This window comes from Brachyistius frenatus, unplaced genomic scaffold (assembly GCF_029030835.1).
Source record: "Brachyistius frenatus isolate BFR_SWC_R1_liver_20210118 unplaced genomic scaffold, ASM2903083v1 Contig_137, whole genome shotgun sequence".
NCBI lineage: Eukaryota > Metazoa > Chordata > Actinopteri > Embiotocidae > Brachyistius > Brachyistius frenatus.
The window spans coordinates 415,055-429,746 of record NW_027210736.1 but is presented as its reverse complement, the minus strand read 5'-3'; the positions used below and the strand labels follow the sequence as shown (position 1 = coordinate 429,746).

General features: G+C 43.8%; 1 protein-coding gene across 1 annotated transcript in view; it reads right to left on the bottom strand.

Annotated features, from left to right (window-relative positions):
* ntrk1 (neurotrophic tyrosine kinase, receptor, type 1) overlaps positions 1-10,981 on the bottom strand; it is a 30,001-nt gene extending 19,020 nt beyond the window's left edge. Inside the window, exons 1-5 of the mRNA XM_069715062.1 lie at positions 10,791-10,981; positions 6,072-6,146; positions 5,138-5,209; positions 1,368-1,436; positions 364-518 (exon numbers count right to left, since the gene is read on the bottom strand). Coding sequence (XP_069571163.1) covers positions 364-518; positions 1,368-1,436; positions 5,138-5,209; positions 6,072-6,146; positions 10,791-10,981 — 562 coding nt within the window. The remainder of the gene's footprint in view (positions 1-363; positions 519-1,367; positions 1,437-5,137; positions 5,210-6,071; positions 6,147-10,790) is intronic.
* Between the last annotated feature and the right edge of the window lie 3,711 nt (positions 10,982-14,692).

The window sequence follows — 14,692 nt, the reverse complement described above, 5'->3', positions numbered from 1 at the left end:
ATCTGCACAAACATGTAAATGTGTGTGTGTGTGTGTGTGTGTGTGTGTGTGTGTGTGTGTGTGTGTGTGTGTGTGTGTGTGTGTGTGTGTGTGTGTGATGTTCATGGGAATATATTTGTTCAGAAAAATAATAAACAAAAATGACATTTGCTAATCTGAATATATTCATTTCAAATGTCTTTTAACTGCTGGACATTTGCAGTGAATGTGCACAAGAGGATTGTAGTTTTTACCTTAAATGCTCATATATACAGTATATGTATATACACACACACGTGTTACAACTCTGCACATACATCTTTCTCTACAGTAAATCTACAAGTGAAGTACCACAAAGTAAAAATGTGTAAAAACCAAACTCACGGCAGTTATCTATCACCAGAGAGTTGAGGGGTAATTCCTCATCATTGGACAAACAGAACAACATTTGGCCGTCCAGGTCGCCGCGGTCGTGACTCTCCCACTGCTGCAGCCAGTGGAGGTCACACGAGCAAACCAGAGGGTTGTCCCGTAAAACCCTGGAAAGAAGGAAAAAGGAGGAACATCATCAGCATCCTGTGGGTGTTAAATTCAGTTTTTAACTCTTTTTGAGTCGAGAGACAAGAGCTCTAACCAGTAAATATTATTAATACCATTTCCAAAGAGAAGCTAACGAATAGTTTTTTTTTTAATATCTCCAGTTCAGATTTTGTCCTTCGCCCTCTCGCTAGTTTGGAGCGGATTGGAGCAGGAAGTGACCATATTTGGACGAGCTGGGGGAGGAGCCAGCGGTGGATCTGACCGATCTGATCGGAAACCTGACGATACTACGTCCCGCCCACCGATAGCTGTAACCTGACTGCACCACAGGCCTGTCAATCAAACAGACACGCCCCCAAAAACAGGTCTTCTTGAATCTTCTTTTCTAATGAATGAGGGATTATTTTCAGATGGACCTCCAGAAAACTAAGAAGAAGGAGTGACTTTAGCTAACAACACCGAGATAACTGATGGACACATTTTATTCACTTTGGATTTGATGAGAGAAGTTGAATGGGAGTCTATGGAGCCGGAGGCTTTTTGGAGCCGACCTCTAGTGGCACTCGCTGGTATTGCAGCTGAAGACACTTCTGCATCGGCCTCATTTTTTGGAGCCGTAAGCTACGAACACTTTTATATAAAGTCGGCACTAATGGACATCGACAGATCTCCAGTTCGCTAAGTGACGGTCACTTAGCTAACTTATACTATTGAAAATGATCCTATTCTTCCTTTTTTTATGTGGCTCATAAGATCAGTTTCTCCTTTAAAGCCACCTCGACCTCACAATAATTTAAAATCATTGGAATAACAGAGCGTATCCTCATTCTGGATCTAAAGGGACTCACAGGTTGAGCAGAGGTAGAAAATGAAACACCCTCCAGCTGATGTGTTCTAGAGAGTTCGACGCCAGGTTCCTGTGAAACAAAGTGAGAAGACACGAGACATTATCAACATTTATTTTGCTTCCCCCTCATTGCTATATTCTCCATTGATATACAGAAGATTCAACTATTTGATACCCACTTTGTGAAAGATTTTTACATGTGGTACCTCTGTTTTGCCTGCATTGCATATTTCCAGTGGAACAAATGGCAATTTCTTCATATTATAACAAGAAAGAAGTATCACAACAGATCAAAACAAATCTGCAGAAACTTGTTGATTTACCACCATATGTACACAATAAGGTGAGAGTGCCTTTGAAGTGGCTTTAAAATGTGTTTTCCAGTCTTGCAACGTGCTCAGACGCTGCTTTGAGAAGGTGACGGACGTTTCCGAAAAACAAAAAAAAAACGAATCGGCCTAAAATAAAAGGAAAAAAATTCAAGCGAACACGGTATTTTTTTTCATCGTTGTAATTGAGTACTGTTCTGCGGATGAGTCATGCTGCGATTTGATTGCTCACTTCCAGAACAATGTGTACCTGCTTTGAATTACACTCAGTGGAAAACGTTAATGCATCCAAATGGGTTCTGATCAATTACCGTGGCAAGTATTTCACACCGACCCGGGAGCCACATTCGCAAACAACCCCGGGCACACCTCAGAGCTTGCTTGGTGTTCGGTGCATTAGGTGGTTAGTCCAGAGTCACAAACAGTTCTTGGTGGGAAGTACACAGCTGCTCAGCTAAAGTTCACAGATTCAAATACTCCAAAGAAGAGAAGCTGGGGGGGAAAAAAAGTTATCTATTTATAAAAAATAAATAAATTTAAAAAAAGTCGCTTTTCTATCATGAAAACTGGGAAACCAAATAGTTTTTTTTTTAATGGTTTTTTAGTCACACTAGTTGAATTGGCTCTGGCTGTGTTTGTTTTTCAGTCCAGCAGTTCAAAAACTACAAAATATCTCAAAAACTACCACATGGACTGTCATGAAATGTGAACATTAACATTTACAGTCCTCAGAGGATCAATCCCTCAGAGTTTGGTGATCCTGATTTCTCTACGTCAAGTCTGTTCAACTATCGGACGTCACGTCATATGTTAGCATGCTGCTATCAGCGCCGCCAGGAAATCGCAATCACTTTTATGATCTGTTTGTAACTTTGAGCCTAAAAAAATTATTAAAAAAGAAAACAACATTTAGACTAAAATATTCATGTTCTCTGCAGCGTGCTTATTATAACAGGAAGAGATTAAGTTTTACTTTTTATCACTTAAAACTTCACAAATTACGTTGCAATTTTTTTTAAGCAAAGCCACTGAAAAAAAAGAAAAATCGAACATTTACGATTGTGACACCCCCCCCCCCAAAAAAAAAAAAAAAAAACAACAACAAAAAAAACAGCAAAATTGTGGAAAGACTACCTTATTAAATTAAGATGGTAAACACAGTAACTGTTTAACATTTTTGTCTCGGTTACTTTGTGAAAAATCTCAAAGAAGTTAAAGCCAATCCTGCTGAACTTCTATTATTGTGCATGTCAGGCGGGCAATAATAATACGGTGATAGAACGCTACATATCCTTTAGTCAATCCTCTCAGGCCTCTTAAATATCATCACGGCGGATCTGCAGTGGACCTCAGACTTGGGCTGTAAGTAAACCTCCCTCAGAAGATGACATGAAGCCACACTGGGGAGCGCAGCACATGGAAACCAATACGGAATCACTCCGACAGGCCAAGGTTCAATTATTTGTTTTCCTTGGTCCCAAAAGTTCATGTCAGATGGGTTAGCCATTGGGGCTTATCCATTACCGGCTCGATTCCTCCTCGGGTCCACAAGGAGGAGGAGGAGGAGGAGGAGGAGGGGAGGAGGAGGGGGAGCCGGGTACAGCGGCAAATTTTTCCAAAATATAAGAGGCACATGTGTGAAGCTGAGAGCAGGAGGAGGAGGAGGAGGTACGAGCTGATGTTAAAATGAGAGCAGGAGGAGGAGGAGGTACGAGCTGATGTTAAAGTGAGAGCAGGAGGAGGAGGAAGTACGAGCTGATGTTAAAATGAGAGCAGGAGGAGGAGGAGGAGGAGGTACGAGCTGATGTTAAAATGAGAGCAGGAGGAGGAGGAGGTACGAGCTGATGTTAAAGTGAGAGCAGGAGGAGGAGGAAGTACGAGCTGATGTTAAAATGAGAGCAGGAGGAGGAGGAGGAGGTATGAGCTGATGCTAAAATGAGAGCAGGAGGAGGAGGAGGTACGAGCTGATGTTAAAGTGAGAGCAAGAGGAGGAGGTACAGGCTGATGTTAAGGTGAGAGCAGGAGGAGGAGAAGGAGGTACGATCTGATGTTAAGGTGAGAGCAGGAGGAGGAGGAGGCGGTACGAGCTGATGTCAAGGTGAGAGGAGGAGGAGGAGGAGGAGGTACGAGCTGATGTTAAGGTGAGAGCAGGAGGAGGAGAAGGAGGAGGAGGAGGTACGAGCTGACGTCGCCTCCCTGCTCGTTGCTTAGTGTGAATATATTCAGACCCAATTAGGGCGTCACGGTGGTGCAGTGGTTAGCATCGTCACCTCACAGCAAAAAAAGGTTCGGGGTTCAAATCCGGTCCTGGGCCTTTCTGTGTGAGTTTGCATGTTCTCCCTGTACTTGCGTGGGTTCTCTCCGGGTTCTCCGGCTTCCTCCCATCATCCAAAAACATGCACCTCAGGTCAGGTTACCTGGCGCCGCACTAGTGGCAGCCTGCTGCAGCAGCTCCCCCCTGAGAGCCCCCCCTGAGAGCCCCCCTGCTGTAGCGAAGACATTTCCCCTCGGGGATTAATAAAGTGTATAAAAAATAAATAAATAAAAATTAATCTAAAAAATACATCTGTCACACAGAAGCCCCCTGAGCTCCACCCCGACTCCCCTCCTCCCTCCCTCCTCCCCTCCTCCCTCCCGACTCCCTCTCCCCCGTCTCCCTCCTCCCTCCACAGTGAAATATTGATTAAGTGATAATGGACCCTTAGTGGAGTGTATTTATTATGCATCAGTTGTCGATAATCCGCCAAAGTGAGCGAGTAAAAGGTGACTGGTGGACGTCTTCTCCGATTTCTTCAGCTCACCCTGCTACCGTCACCCCCCTTCACCCTCCCCTTCGCCCCCCCACCCCCTCCCGTCTCCAAACCTCTTTTAGAGAAACAACATTGGACATGTTGCACACGCTCAGTAAAACGATGAAGACAAGATGGTGTCGATAATGATCAGCTGCTGATGCAAGGACACATTTGACGGTTTGGTTATTTATTGTCAGGAGATATAAAGACTGAAGAGCTGATGTGATGTCACAGAAAAATTTGTTTTCGAGAGGACTGCTTAAAAAGTTGTATGTTTCTCTGCTGCAGCGTATGCCAAGACAGAATTACCGGATTTTATGGCGGTAACTACATAATATCTCCAATATTGATTACTATGATTGTACATTTTCTGCTAATTATTGATAGTTTAGTTTTTAAATGCTCATAGAAGAGAAACTGGAACCAATACTGAAGCGTACTAACCGTGTAAACCTACATACATCATATGTAGCCCAGAAGAGCTTCATCCAATAACAATAATTTGAGGTTTCATTATCTTTAAACGAGCTCACAAACTGAGCAGATCTGAGGGTTGATTGTGACTGACAGCGACAAATAGGTTGACCCACACGCGTGTCAAAACACAACACGCAGGGAGACAATCCTTTCGTATGGACAAGGACACTTACACATACTGGAGCCTGACGTTGTGTTGAAAGGCGTTGGCAGAGATGAACCTCAGCTTACACAACGTGACCGTCCTGGAGAGGGTGAGAAAGCAGAAGAAAGCTCAAAGCAAAGCGCCGTTTGGTGTCGACTGAAATGTCATGAAAAATATTTAAAGGGCGTCGATTGGGTCACGACGTCACTTTCAAAGCCTCGTTTTGATCCGCTGCCGTTTGCCCTGTTGAACTAACTGGGTTTTGTTTCAAATTAAAAGCCATCTCGTGTTTCAGTTATGAGAAACCCTTCGTTTTCTAACAAGGAAACATTTGTGAAACCGGACAATAAAACTTTCTATGTGATCCCGAGCAACAGACTGTGGTCGCAGGAGAGCGTCATTCGCTTCCCGTTTCCAACCACGTTCAAATCACGTTTACTGTTGCCACGCCGACGAAGGTTACAGCCAAGCGGCAAGCAGCAGTGACGTTTGTGAACGGCCGTTATGAAGCCTCGAGTTCGGAATTTGTCCGGCGCCATCTTTGCTAGTTTGGAGCGTTTTGGAGCAGGAAGTGACCATATTTGGGCGAGCGGTGGAACTGACTCGATCTGACGGTATTATTTTCAGATGGACTTCCAGAAAACTAAACTGGAAGAGTGAATGTAGCGAATGACATACAGAAAACGTGGAGAAATTTTATTGGCCGATCAAAGTTGAATGGGAGTCTATGGAAACCGGCGTTTCTTTGGAGCCAACCTTTAGTGGCACTCGGTGGTATTGCAGTTTAAGGCACTTCCGCATCGGGACTTAAGCTACGTTCACTTTTATATACGGTCTGTGGTTGCAACACTTTAAGGAAGCAGTAACTTAATGCAAAAACATCGTTCGAGTGGTTATTTTAGCGTCGTTTTTTTGTGCCGATGAGATGCCGTGTTACAGTGAGTGAGATGAGCGTTACTTACAGGTTCTTCAGCTCTCTGTAGTAGGCGAGGTCGATTTCTGTTATGTTCTCCAGGCCTGCTTGGTTTTCTATATAACTAGTAGACAGAGAAACAGAGTTAGATTAAGGTAAACATGCGTTCTGCTGTGACCTTCAGCCTTTTGTTTTATAGATGTCATCCCACAGTTCAAAGAAAAGACACCAAAGACAAATGAAATTCCTTGATTGAGGATGCACAAATGAATCAAATAGAGGAGTTTTGTGTTTATCACTTAAAAAAAAGGGTTATTTTTGCCCAAGACGAGACGACACCGATGAGGAGGACAAAAGACACAAGGTTGTCCATTTTTTTTTCCAGACAGAGTTGAGCAGAATGAGTCGGGCGTATCAACAATTCACACTAAACACTGACAGCAACAGAAGAGCCTGAATTGAGTCAGAGTCACCTGCTAACCTTAACAGTCAACAGCAAGCCGCTAATTACTTGAACCATTAACCCGCTTTTTTAAAAGGCTTCATTATTCAGAGTTGGGGGGACAATGCAAACAAAACAAAACAAAAATTACTTGCAGCCGTGGGCTTGAATGGAAAAATCAAAAATCACAATGATGTGAGTAAAAAAAGAAAAGAAAAGGGGGTTAAAATTCAACGACTACTGACTCGCGTCTGACGTCCAGCAGCAGATAAACGAACCCAGACGAGATGTCCAGGGACCCAGAACTTAATCTGCTGCTCGTGGAAAAAAGACGAGGGCTGATGGGAATGAGTAATTTTCCAATTTTCCTGCCGAACCTCAGAATAACTAGTGCGCTGCAGATCAATGTGTTACTCAACGCAAGGACGGCCGGTTCTTTTCAGGAGACGCTTCAATAGGAGGCTCGGTCGGACCTTCCAAGGATCTGTCCACCTCATTCTCTGCCCTCCTCCACCTCTCACTCAACCCTCTCCTGTGTTATGTACGAATGTTGTCCTTTCCGCTCAGGAGGACACTTCTGTAATGGGCTTTTTCTGAAAAGATCCAAATATTGAAGGACTTTTGTTTATGTGCACCTCTTCATCCACCCACACCCCCCTCTACAATATATCATAGCATCCTTGAGGGGAAGGGGGGGGGTGAACCAAATAACCATTATAATTTTTTTTAATTTTTTTAAAATGTATGTTATTTTCAGGAGTGCCTTGAAGCAACCACAATGGAAAAGTTTAAAAAAAAAAAAAAAAAAAAAAGGACGAGTTGTAGAAAACTCAAACTATTTTCAAGCTTTTATTTTGAAATTCGAATGCACGACTAGTTTGTCCTTTGATAATGTTGTTGGACTCTCGAAAATGATCAGAAGTGATCAGCAGAAACAGGGAAACTGTCTAAACGATGCAGTTCCCCTTCGCTTGCATAGTTTTGTGCTTTTATTTTGGTGGATGTCTCCGGTCTGCAGTTACCGGCCCCACCGACAGCTCATCGTCTATGCTGTTCTTTTCTCTCCTCCTCTCCCCTCATTCCAACAGGTCGAGGCAGATGTTCGCCCACCTCCGGCTCCGTCTGAGTTTTTTTCCTCCCAGCTTTCACTCCCGTGAGGAGAATGAAGTCTTTTCACCTTCTTTCTCCTGCAGTTCGTGCTTTTACCTCTTTATGTATCTTTCTGCAGCTGTCTAAATGTGCCTCTTTATCAGGTTTCAAGACATCAAACTTACGGCGTAACATACTATAAACATAAATCAACTGCATATTCATTTGCATATTGGACCGTGACTGACATGTCTTAAAGTCAGATTTAACACCGAGAAAATTTGCAGATAATTCAGAAAATAGTCTCCTTGTGTCAAACGAAAAAAAAGCTCAAATATCAAAGAGGTAACAATAAAGAAAACCTGCGTGGAGGAGAGGAGAATTAGACAACTGATAAAGCGTATCCTCCAGGCCGGGGCCACTGTACAACAGTTTATCACCAATAAACTGAAATTTGACTCCATAGTTTATTCCTTCACTACATTAATTTCCTTATTACATGAGATTAAACATTTAAAGTTCATCTTCAAGGCAATTAAAACAAGTTTCCTCAATCAGCCTGTTGCTCTACTGTAGTGGGTCTTTCACATTAAATGTTCAACTTTTTGCTTCAACTACAGTTAACTGGCAGATGAGTTTTCACCCGCTGATGTAGAAATAAAACGTCAATCCTTATTTACACATCTTCGTGGTTCTGAAAGTATTCATTAATTAACTTTCATTGAGACAACAGCTGACTGGACAGGGATGAGCTGAAGTGTTTTCCAGTAGATCACGTGACCATTTATGGCCTGAGAGAAGTTTACGTTGTTGTTTATCGCTTAAAGATTGAAAAACAATAAGGATACCTGCCTCAATAGTCCAGGTTATGAATATAAAAATTTAGGAAGGAAAGAAAGAAAGAAGCGGAAGATGGTGATATTATAATAAATGCATTATGTAAGCAGCATTGTAAAGTTGCACCTACTTGCATATTGGCTTTGTAGTTTAATCTGTAACCACATATCATACTTCAGCTGTGCAATAAATGTACTAGAGCTAAAAGTGCCCCCTCCCCCCGCCCCCACCATCCGCTGTGTATGATAAGTAGATTGTTTGAATCTCAATGTGTAGAAACTCTGTTAAATTAAACATACCTGCAGTGATTAAATGACAGCCACTTTCAGAATGTGGCATTGTTTCAACTTCGCAGCTCCCTTTTAGTCAGCTGCAGCACACAAACCCTGTTTGTTTTTTGTTTTTTTATTCCCACACAGCAATAATGTGATTAGGTGGACAGGTGGGCCCAGGATCACCCATCACCCTCGCTTATTGGATTGAGTCAAGTGGGTTGTATATCATCTATTGTTCCCGGGGTGGGGGCATTGACTGGCAATTCACAAAATTGAATTCATAACTCAGCTTATGATGAATTTCGGGGCCCCCCTCCTACCCCTCCACCTGTCCCACAGTTAATGGCCCCTTGTTTGCTTCCATGCATCGGCTGCGCTGCCAACACGGCGAAGTGTTGTTGTTTGCCGGCGCGGTAAACAGGAGCCCCCTCGCTTATCGATTGGACGTTCCAGAGAGAGAATGTCAAGCCTCACCCCGAGCTGTACGACACGTGTCGAGCTGCGGACACAAGGACATATCTCTGAGGTAAGAGAGGAAGGAGGAGAAGCATGAGTGGAGGTGAATAGAGGTAGAAAAGTGGCAGTAAAATGACTTGCTCCACCAAAAAAACAGCGCTTCACAAACGTGATTCCCTCCTTAACAAGTGCTAATTGCTCATATCCAGGGACAGGAACAAAGAGAGAACAGCGTGGCGGTGCAGAGACTGACATTTACTTTTCCGTGTTGGAGTTGATGGTGGGTTGCATAATAATGCAGCAGCTCTTTTTTTAAATCACAGGTGGTCACTTTCTACTTATATTTTATTTCCCCCCCGAGGAAAGTTTTAAAAAGCCAACGTTAAATCACAGTCATCAGCAGCAGACAAGTCTCTCTTCATCTGAGCTGCACGGGTTTTATTCGAAAAAAACATTCCCTCAGGGACCGCCTGTCCATCAGCAGAAGTATGACGTGCTGTAAAGAACTCCAGCAGAATCAGCAGCCATCTTCTAGTCCGAGCGCCGAGCCCACCGCGGTAGAGGAACACGAGTTGGGTCGGACCAACCTCGGCAGGCAGGTCAGCGCATCGCTCATCAGGAGTGGAATTCACATTTCAGTCACACAAATTGAAAAATACTTCCTCCGTCCACGTTCATTTCAGATTACAGCATGTGGGTTTTTTTTTTCTTCTTAACGATGACACCAAAAAATATAAAACTTGGTGGTTTATAAAAGTGGGAGGAGGCAGATGCTCAAAGTGCTTCATCTTTGCCACTAAAAAGCCAAGTTTAAAGTCACTGAGTTTATGCAATTTGACGATAATTTTGTATTTTCTGTGAAATTTCAAGACTTAAATCTGATAATGACACAGCCGCACAGTCTGTATTAAGTGTTCTTGGGTGTTAAACTCTTTGTAAAAGTAAAGAGTTCTCCAAAGAAACAGCAAAACCCCAACATGAAAACGGTGTACTCTGAAAACTGGAGATCCTTTGAAAACCCCGAGGCCACGCTTTGACTCACATGCCAGTTATTGTCAGTATCAAATCCAGTATTGATTCCCAATAGTGTCTAAATTAGCGCCATCTTAATGCATCTCAGGTCGCAGTAGCTTCGCTTTACATCTAACAGCATCTCGATTTATGCTAAAATCTCTGCGCCGAAGCAAACGACAGCCTTGCAGACTACTTGCAATTCTCTCTCCAGTACTTTGGACGTCAAACATTATTTCACGGTTAAAACAACCGGACGACACTTTACCCTCGACGTGATAAAACAGACCAGAGATCACGGTGAGTTCAAAGAGACAAACTATGACAAGTAAACTGAAGCATATCTGTAAATCCAACTTAAAGGAAGCTTACGGGCATGGAGGGAAGCATGACTTCTATTACTCCGCATCGTACATCTGGACAACTTTTCCAATGACTGTAGAGCTATTTACCCTCTGGGACCAGATGAACATGCCCCTCTAAACTTCATGAAAACCCGAACAAGCATTTCCCTGAGCTGAAAATTCACACCAGATCTGAAAGCTGTTCCAAACGCTCCATTAAAAAACCCAGAAAAACGGCGAACACCAACACAGAGCATCGGTCTTGGCAGAGCGTCAACACCGTCGGACCGGAGCAGGTGTCACGTCGTACTCACATCTCCGTGACGTTCTCGCTCTCCTGCATCGCCAGCGGCGGGATGCCGGCGATGCCGTTGGGCTCCAGGCACTGCAGCATGGCGAAGGAGCACCGGCACGCCGACGGGCATCCTCCCGAGGCGGGCGCCGGCGCCAGGCTGAGCAGGGCGAGCGCCGTGGACAGGACAAGCGCCGGGGCCTGCGGTGCCATCTCAAAACAAGAGCGTCTCTCCTCAGCACCACCGCGGGGGGAAGAGGGGTTGGTGGTTTTTTTTTGCCAAGCTGCAGTTGGGAGTCAGTGTCTGGTTGGTTCACCTGATGAAGAGTAAACAAAAGAGTGGCGGACACTCTTCCCTCGGCTCTCTCTCCGCAGGGTTATGAGATCCCAGCTGGTCGGGGTCTGGTGCTGAGCCACAGCTGTACTGAGCAGCAGGAGGGGCGGGCAGGCAGGCAGGCGAAGGGGCCCCTGGGGACCTGGTCGTGGTGGGCTGCAGCCTCTCTCTCTCCCTCCCTCTCTCTCCCTCCACGATGAAGGGAGGAGCAATGTTAACAGTGGGCCGGAGTCACCAGACACCTCAGAAAGCCAGAACGGGTGTGTGTGTGTGTGTGTGTGTGTGGGGGGGGGGGTGTATGTCTGTGTGTTGCGGTGATTGGTGGAAAGCTGATGATTGTTGACACTTGGGGAGGTCAGCGATGAGTTTAATGGCTGTGAAAATGTTGGACGAGAGGGGCCACACGCCTTTCGCAAATATAGCTGTGTTTTTCCCAACAGTATGAACTCTCGACAGGATGTAATGATTGGCAAGAAAAGCGAAGGACTACAGGTTCTCTGGGTGTGTTTGTTTGTTTTATGTTGTTGTTTTTTTTTTTCATTCCTGGAACATTTACAGGGTTGTTAACTCCCACAAAGCTCCACGTAATGTGCATTTGGCTCATTGGGTAAGCTTTGACAAACAAGCACCTTATCATCGTGACTCAAAGGTCATCAATCAGTAAGCCAGTAAAACCAGTAGCAAACTCAATCGAGGAGCCAGCTGGTGAATCTGATTGGAAACCTGACGATACTACGTCCCGCCCACCGATAGCTGTAACCTGACTGCACCACAGGCCTGTCAATCAAACAGACACGCCCCCAAAAACAGGTCTTCTTGAATCTTCTTTTCTAATGAATGAGGGATTATTTTCAGATGGACCTCCAGAAAACTAATAAGAAGGAGTGACTTTAGCTAACAACACCGAGATAACTGATGGACACATTTTATTCACTTAGGATTTGATGACAGAAGTTGAATGGGAGTCTATGGAGCCGGAGGCTTTTTGCCTCTAGTGGCACTCGGTGGTATTGCATCTTAAGGCACTTTTGCTTCAGCCTCATTTTTCAGAGCTGGAAGCTACGACATGTCACTTACATAATGTAACATATGTGGACTCACAGGTGTATTACATGTTAAGCTTACCTAAGGCATCTTACTTTTATTACATGTGACATTACAGTTGTCAGTGGACTCACAGGTGTATTACATGCTTACCTAACTTTATTACATTGCATTACAGTTGTCAGTTTCAATCGTTTTTTTGAATCGACACAACTCTCTTGAAAACAGAGAAAAAGCGTCAAATCGTCACGTTTGAGAAGCTAAAAATTGTAAACTGCATACCATCACTGACACGCCTCTAATCCTATAGCTGCCAACATTAACCTGCTGCAGGGACCCTGGGATGTCCATCACAGATATGATCTTTACATGAGCGGAGCCGGTTCCCCCCCATGGGACCGATACTGCGCCCCACCCCCATTCCTTTTAGTCACTCTGCACACGAGCAAGGTCATAGTGTCCCGACCACAATCACTGGCCATAAACTGAAAAGCCATTTTTTGCTGCTGTCATCAGGATTCTCTCTGATTTAATGACTCTTCCTTTTACGCCCATTTTGTTTCTTGGTTTTAGCTCAGCAGATAGTCGAGGGGACAAGACGCTTATTCACGGGGAACGGGTCTGAAAGCTCAGCAGCAATGGGAAGCATTACCTGGGAGCATGCAACATATCATACAGAACAAACACATGCAAATGAGATCATGTAAGCAGGTTTCTACGAGCATCACATGTACATTATTCATCAGAGCGTATTTATGTTCTCACAGCCGCTTCCTGGAATTGTCCCGGTTTTGCTACGCCTTCAGCATGTGAAGTGATTTCATTTTAAATGTTACGAGTCTAGGCGCTTGAACTTCTCCAGCGTGATTATCGTGTTTCACTCTAAAAGTTTATGAATCCTCTGTGTATAATGTAAAACAAATCTCAACAAGGATGTTTTCTCTTGAAGAAGACAGGAATAACCGTCTGTTTGATTGACAGGCCTGTGGTGCAGTCAGGTTACAGCTATCGGTGGGCGGGACGTAGTATCGTCAGGTTTCCGATCAGATCGGTCAGATCCACCGCTGGCTCCTCCCCCAGCTCGTCCAAATATGGTCACTTCCTGCTCCAAACCACTCTGAACACCGGCGGCTGCGTCGTGGTGAAATCCAGACTTAAGCCCTGCTGACATGCCGATTTACCCCAAAACACATCTATTGAGCTTTTTTCATTTGTTGAAGAACTTTTGCTCACGCTATCATCACTACTTTGTGCACTATTGTAATATTCATCTTGTTCCCCTCCAGAATTTACAACAATAACGACGGCTGTCTTGCATCCCAATGCGAGCGAAGTACGGGAAGAAAGAAACCAGCTGTCCTCCGTTCAGATGGGAAACACTTTACGTGGCGATAAAACAATAACTAATCAAGCTAATTTACATCCGCCGCACCGCACACATCATCGAGGTCCTCATCAAGTCTATAAATTGAAAGTTAGAGGAGAACATCCATTGAATTTTGTGTTGTTCGAAACAAAAGACGAACACGACACACAATATGAAAAGTTTTATTCAAAAACAATAAATCACAGCAGACTGCGTCTGCTATTCTTCCAACCTTTTATGTTTCGGGGGAGAAAAACTTGTATTTCAGCCTTTTGTCTTCTGATTTTCAGACGATTTTTTTGCCTATTTAAAATGTGGCTCCAGTTTACAACATCACGCTAATTGCTGTCTGTCCGTCTCCGTAACTACAATCCACCACCAATAATTTAAAAGACAATCTAATTTCCTATACGAGCCATACGGCGCTTTTCAACCTCACATCATGTGAAACTAGTGGACATTAGAGAGATAATAATGGTCTCATTTTTCTCTGGGTATTTAATTAGATTACTGGTTTTATGCATCATGGTGATTGATAGTCACAGAAAGGGTTAATTGCAACACTTGGCTTTTGAATCAATCTCCCCCGTCACGTCAAAGATAAATACACTGATTAGGTCTCACACACACACACACACACACACACACACACACACACACACACACACACACACACACACACACACACACACACACACACACACACACACACACAGTCTCTATTTCATCCCGTTCTATAGACTTAACCACGTTTTACCCACCATATCTCAGCTATGCGTCCTCTCTCTCTATCAGCCCGCCAGCAGCTTGGAAAACAGCCTCACAAAAAATTTTTAAAAAAAATCAATTAAATAAATCAATAAATCAATAAAAGCTGAGATTGAAGGATACGATTGGTGACGTTCTGTGTTTTAATGTAAACAAACCCCAGGAAAAGCATCGAGGACCTTGTTCCTCTCCGCTGTTGTTTGTGCTCCACATCTCTGGAACAAACTCCCAGAAACCTTCAGCTCCTTTAAATCCAGACTGAAGACTTTTCTGTTTTCTGCTTTTCACTGAACCAGATTTGAGGATGTTTTGAACTGCAGTGTAACTTTTATCCTATTTTTTTTTTTTAGCTTGCTTAATGTTTTAATCACTTGTTCTTAATTGTTTTGAAATGTCCTATTCTTTTGCCTTG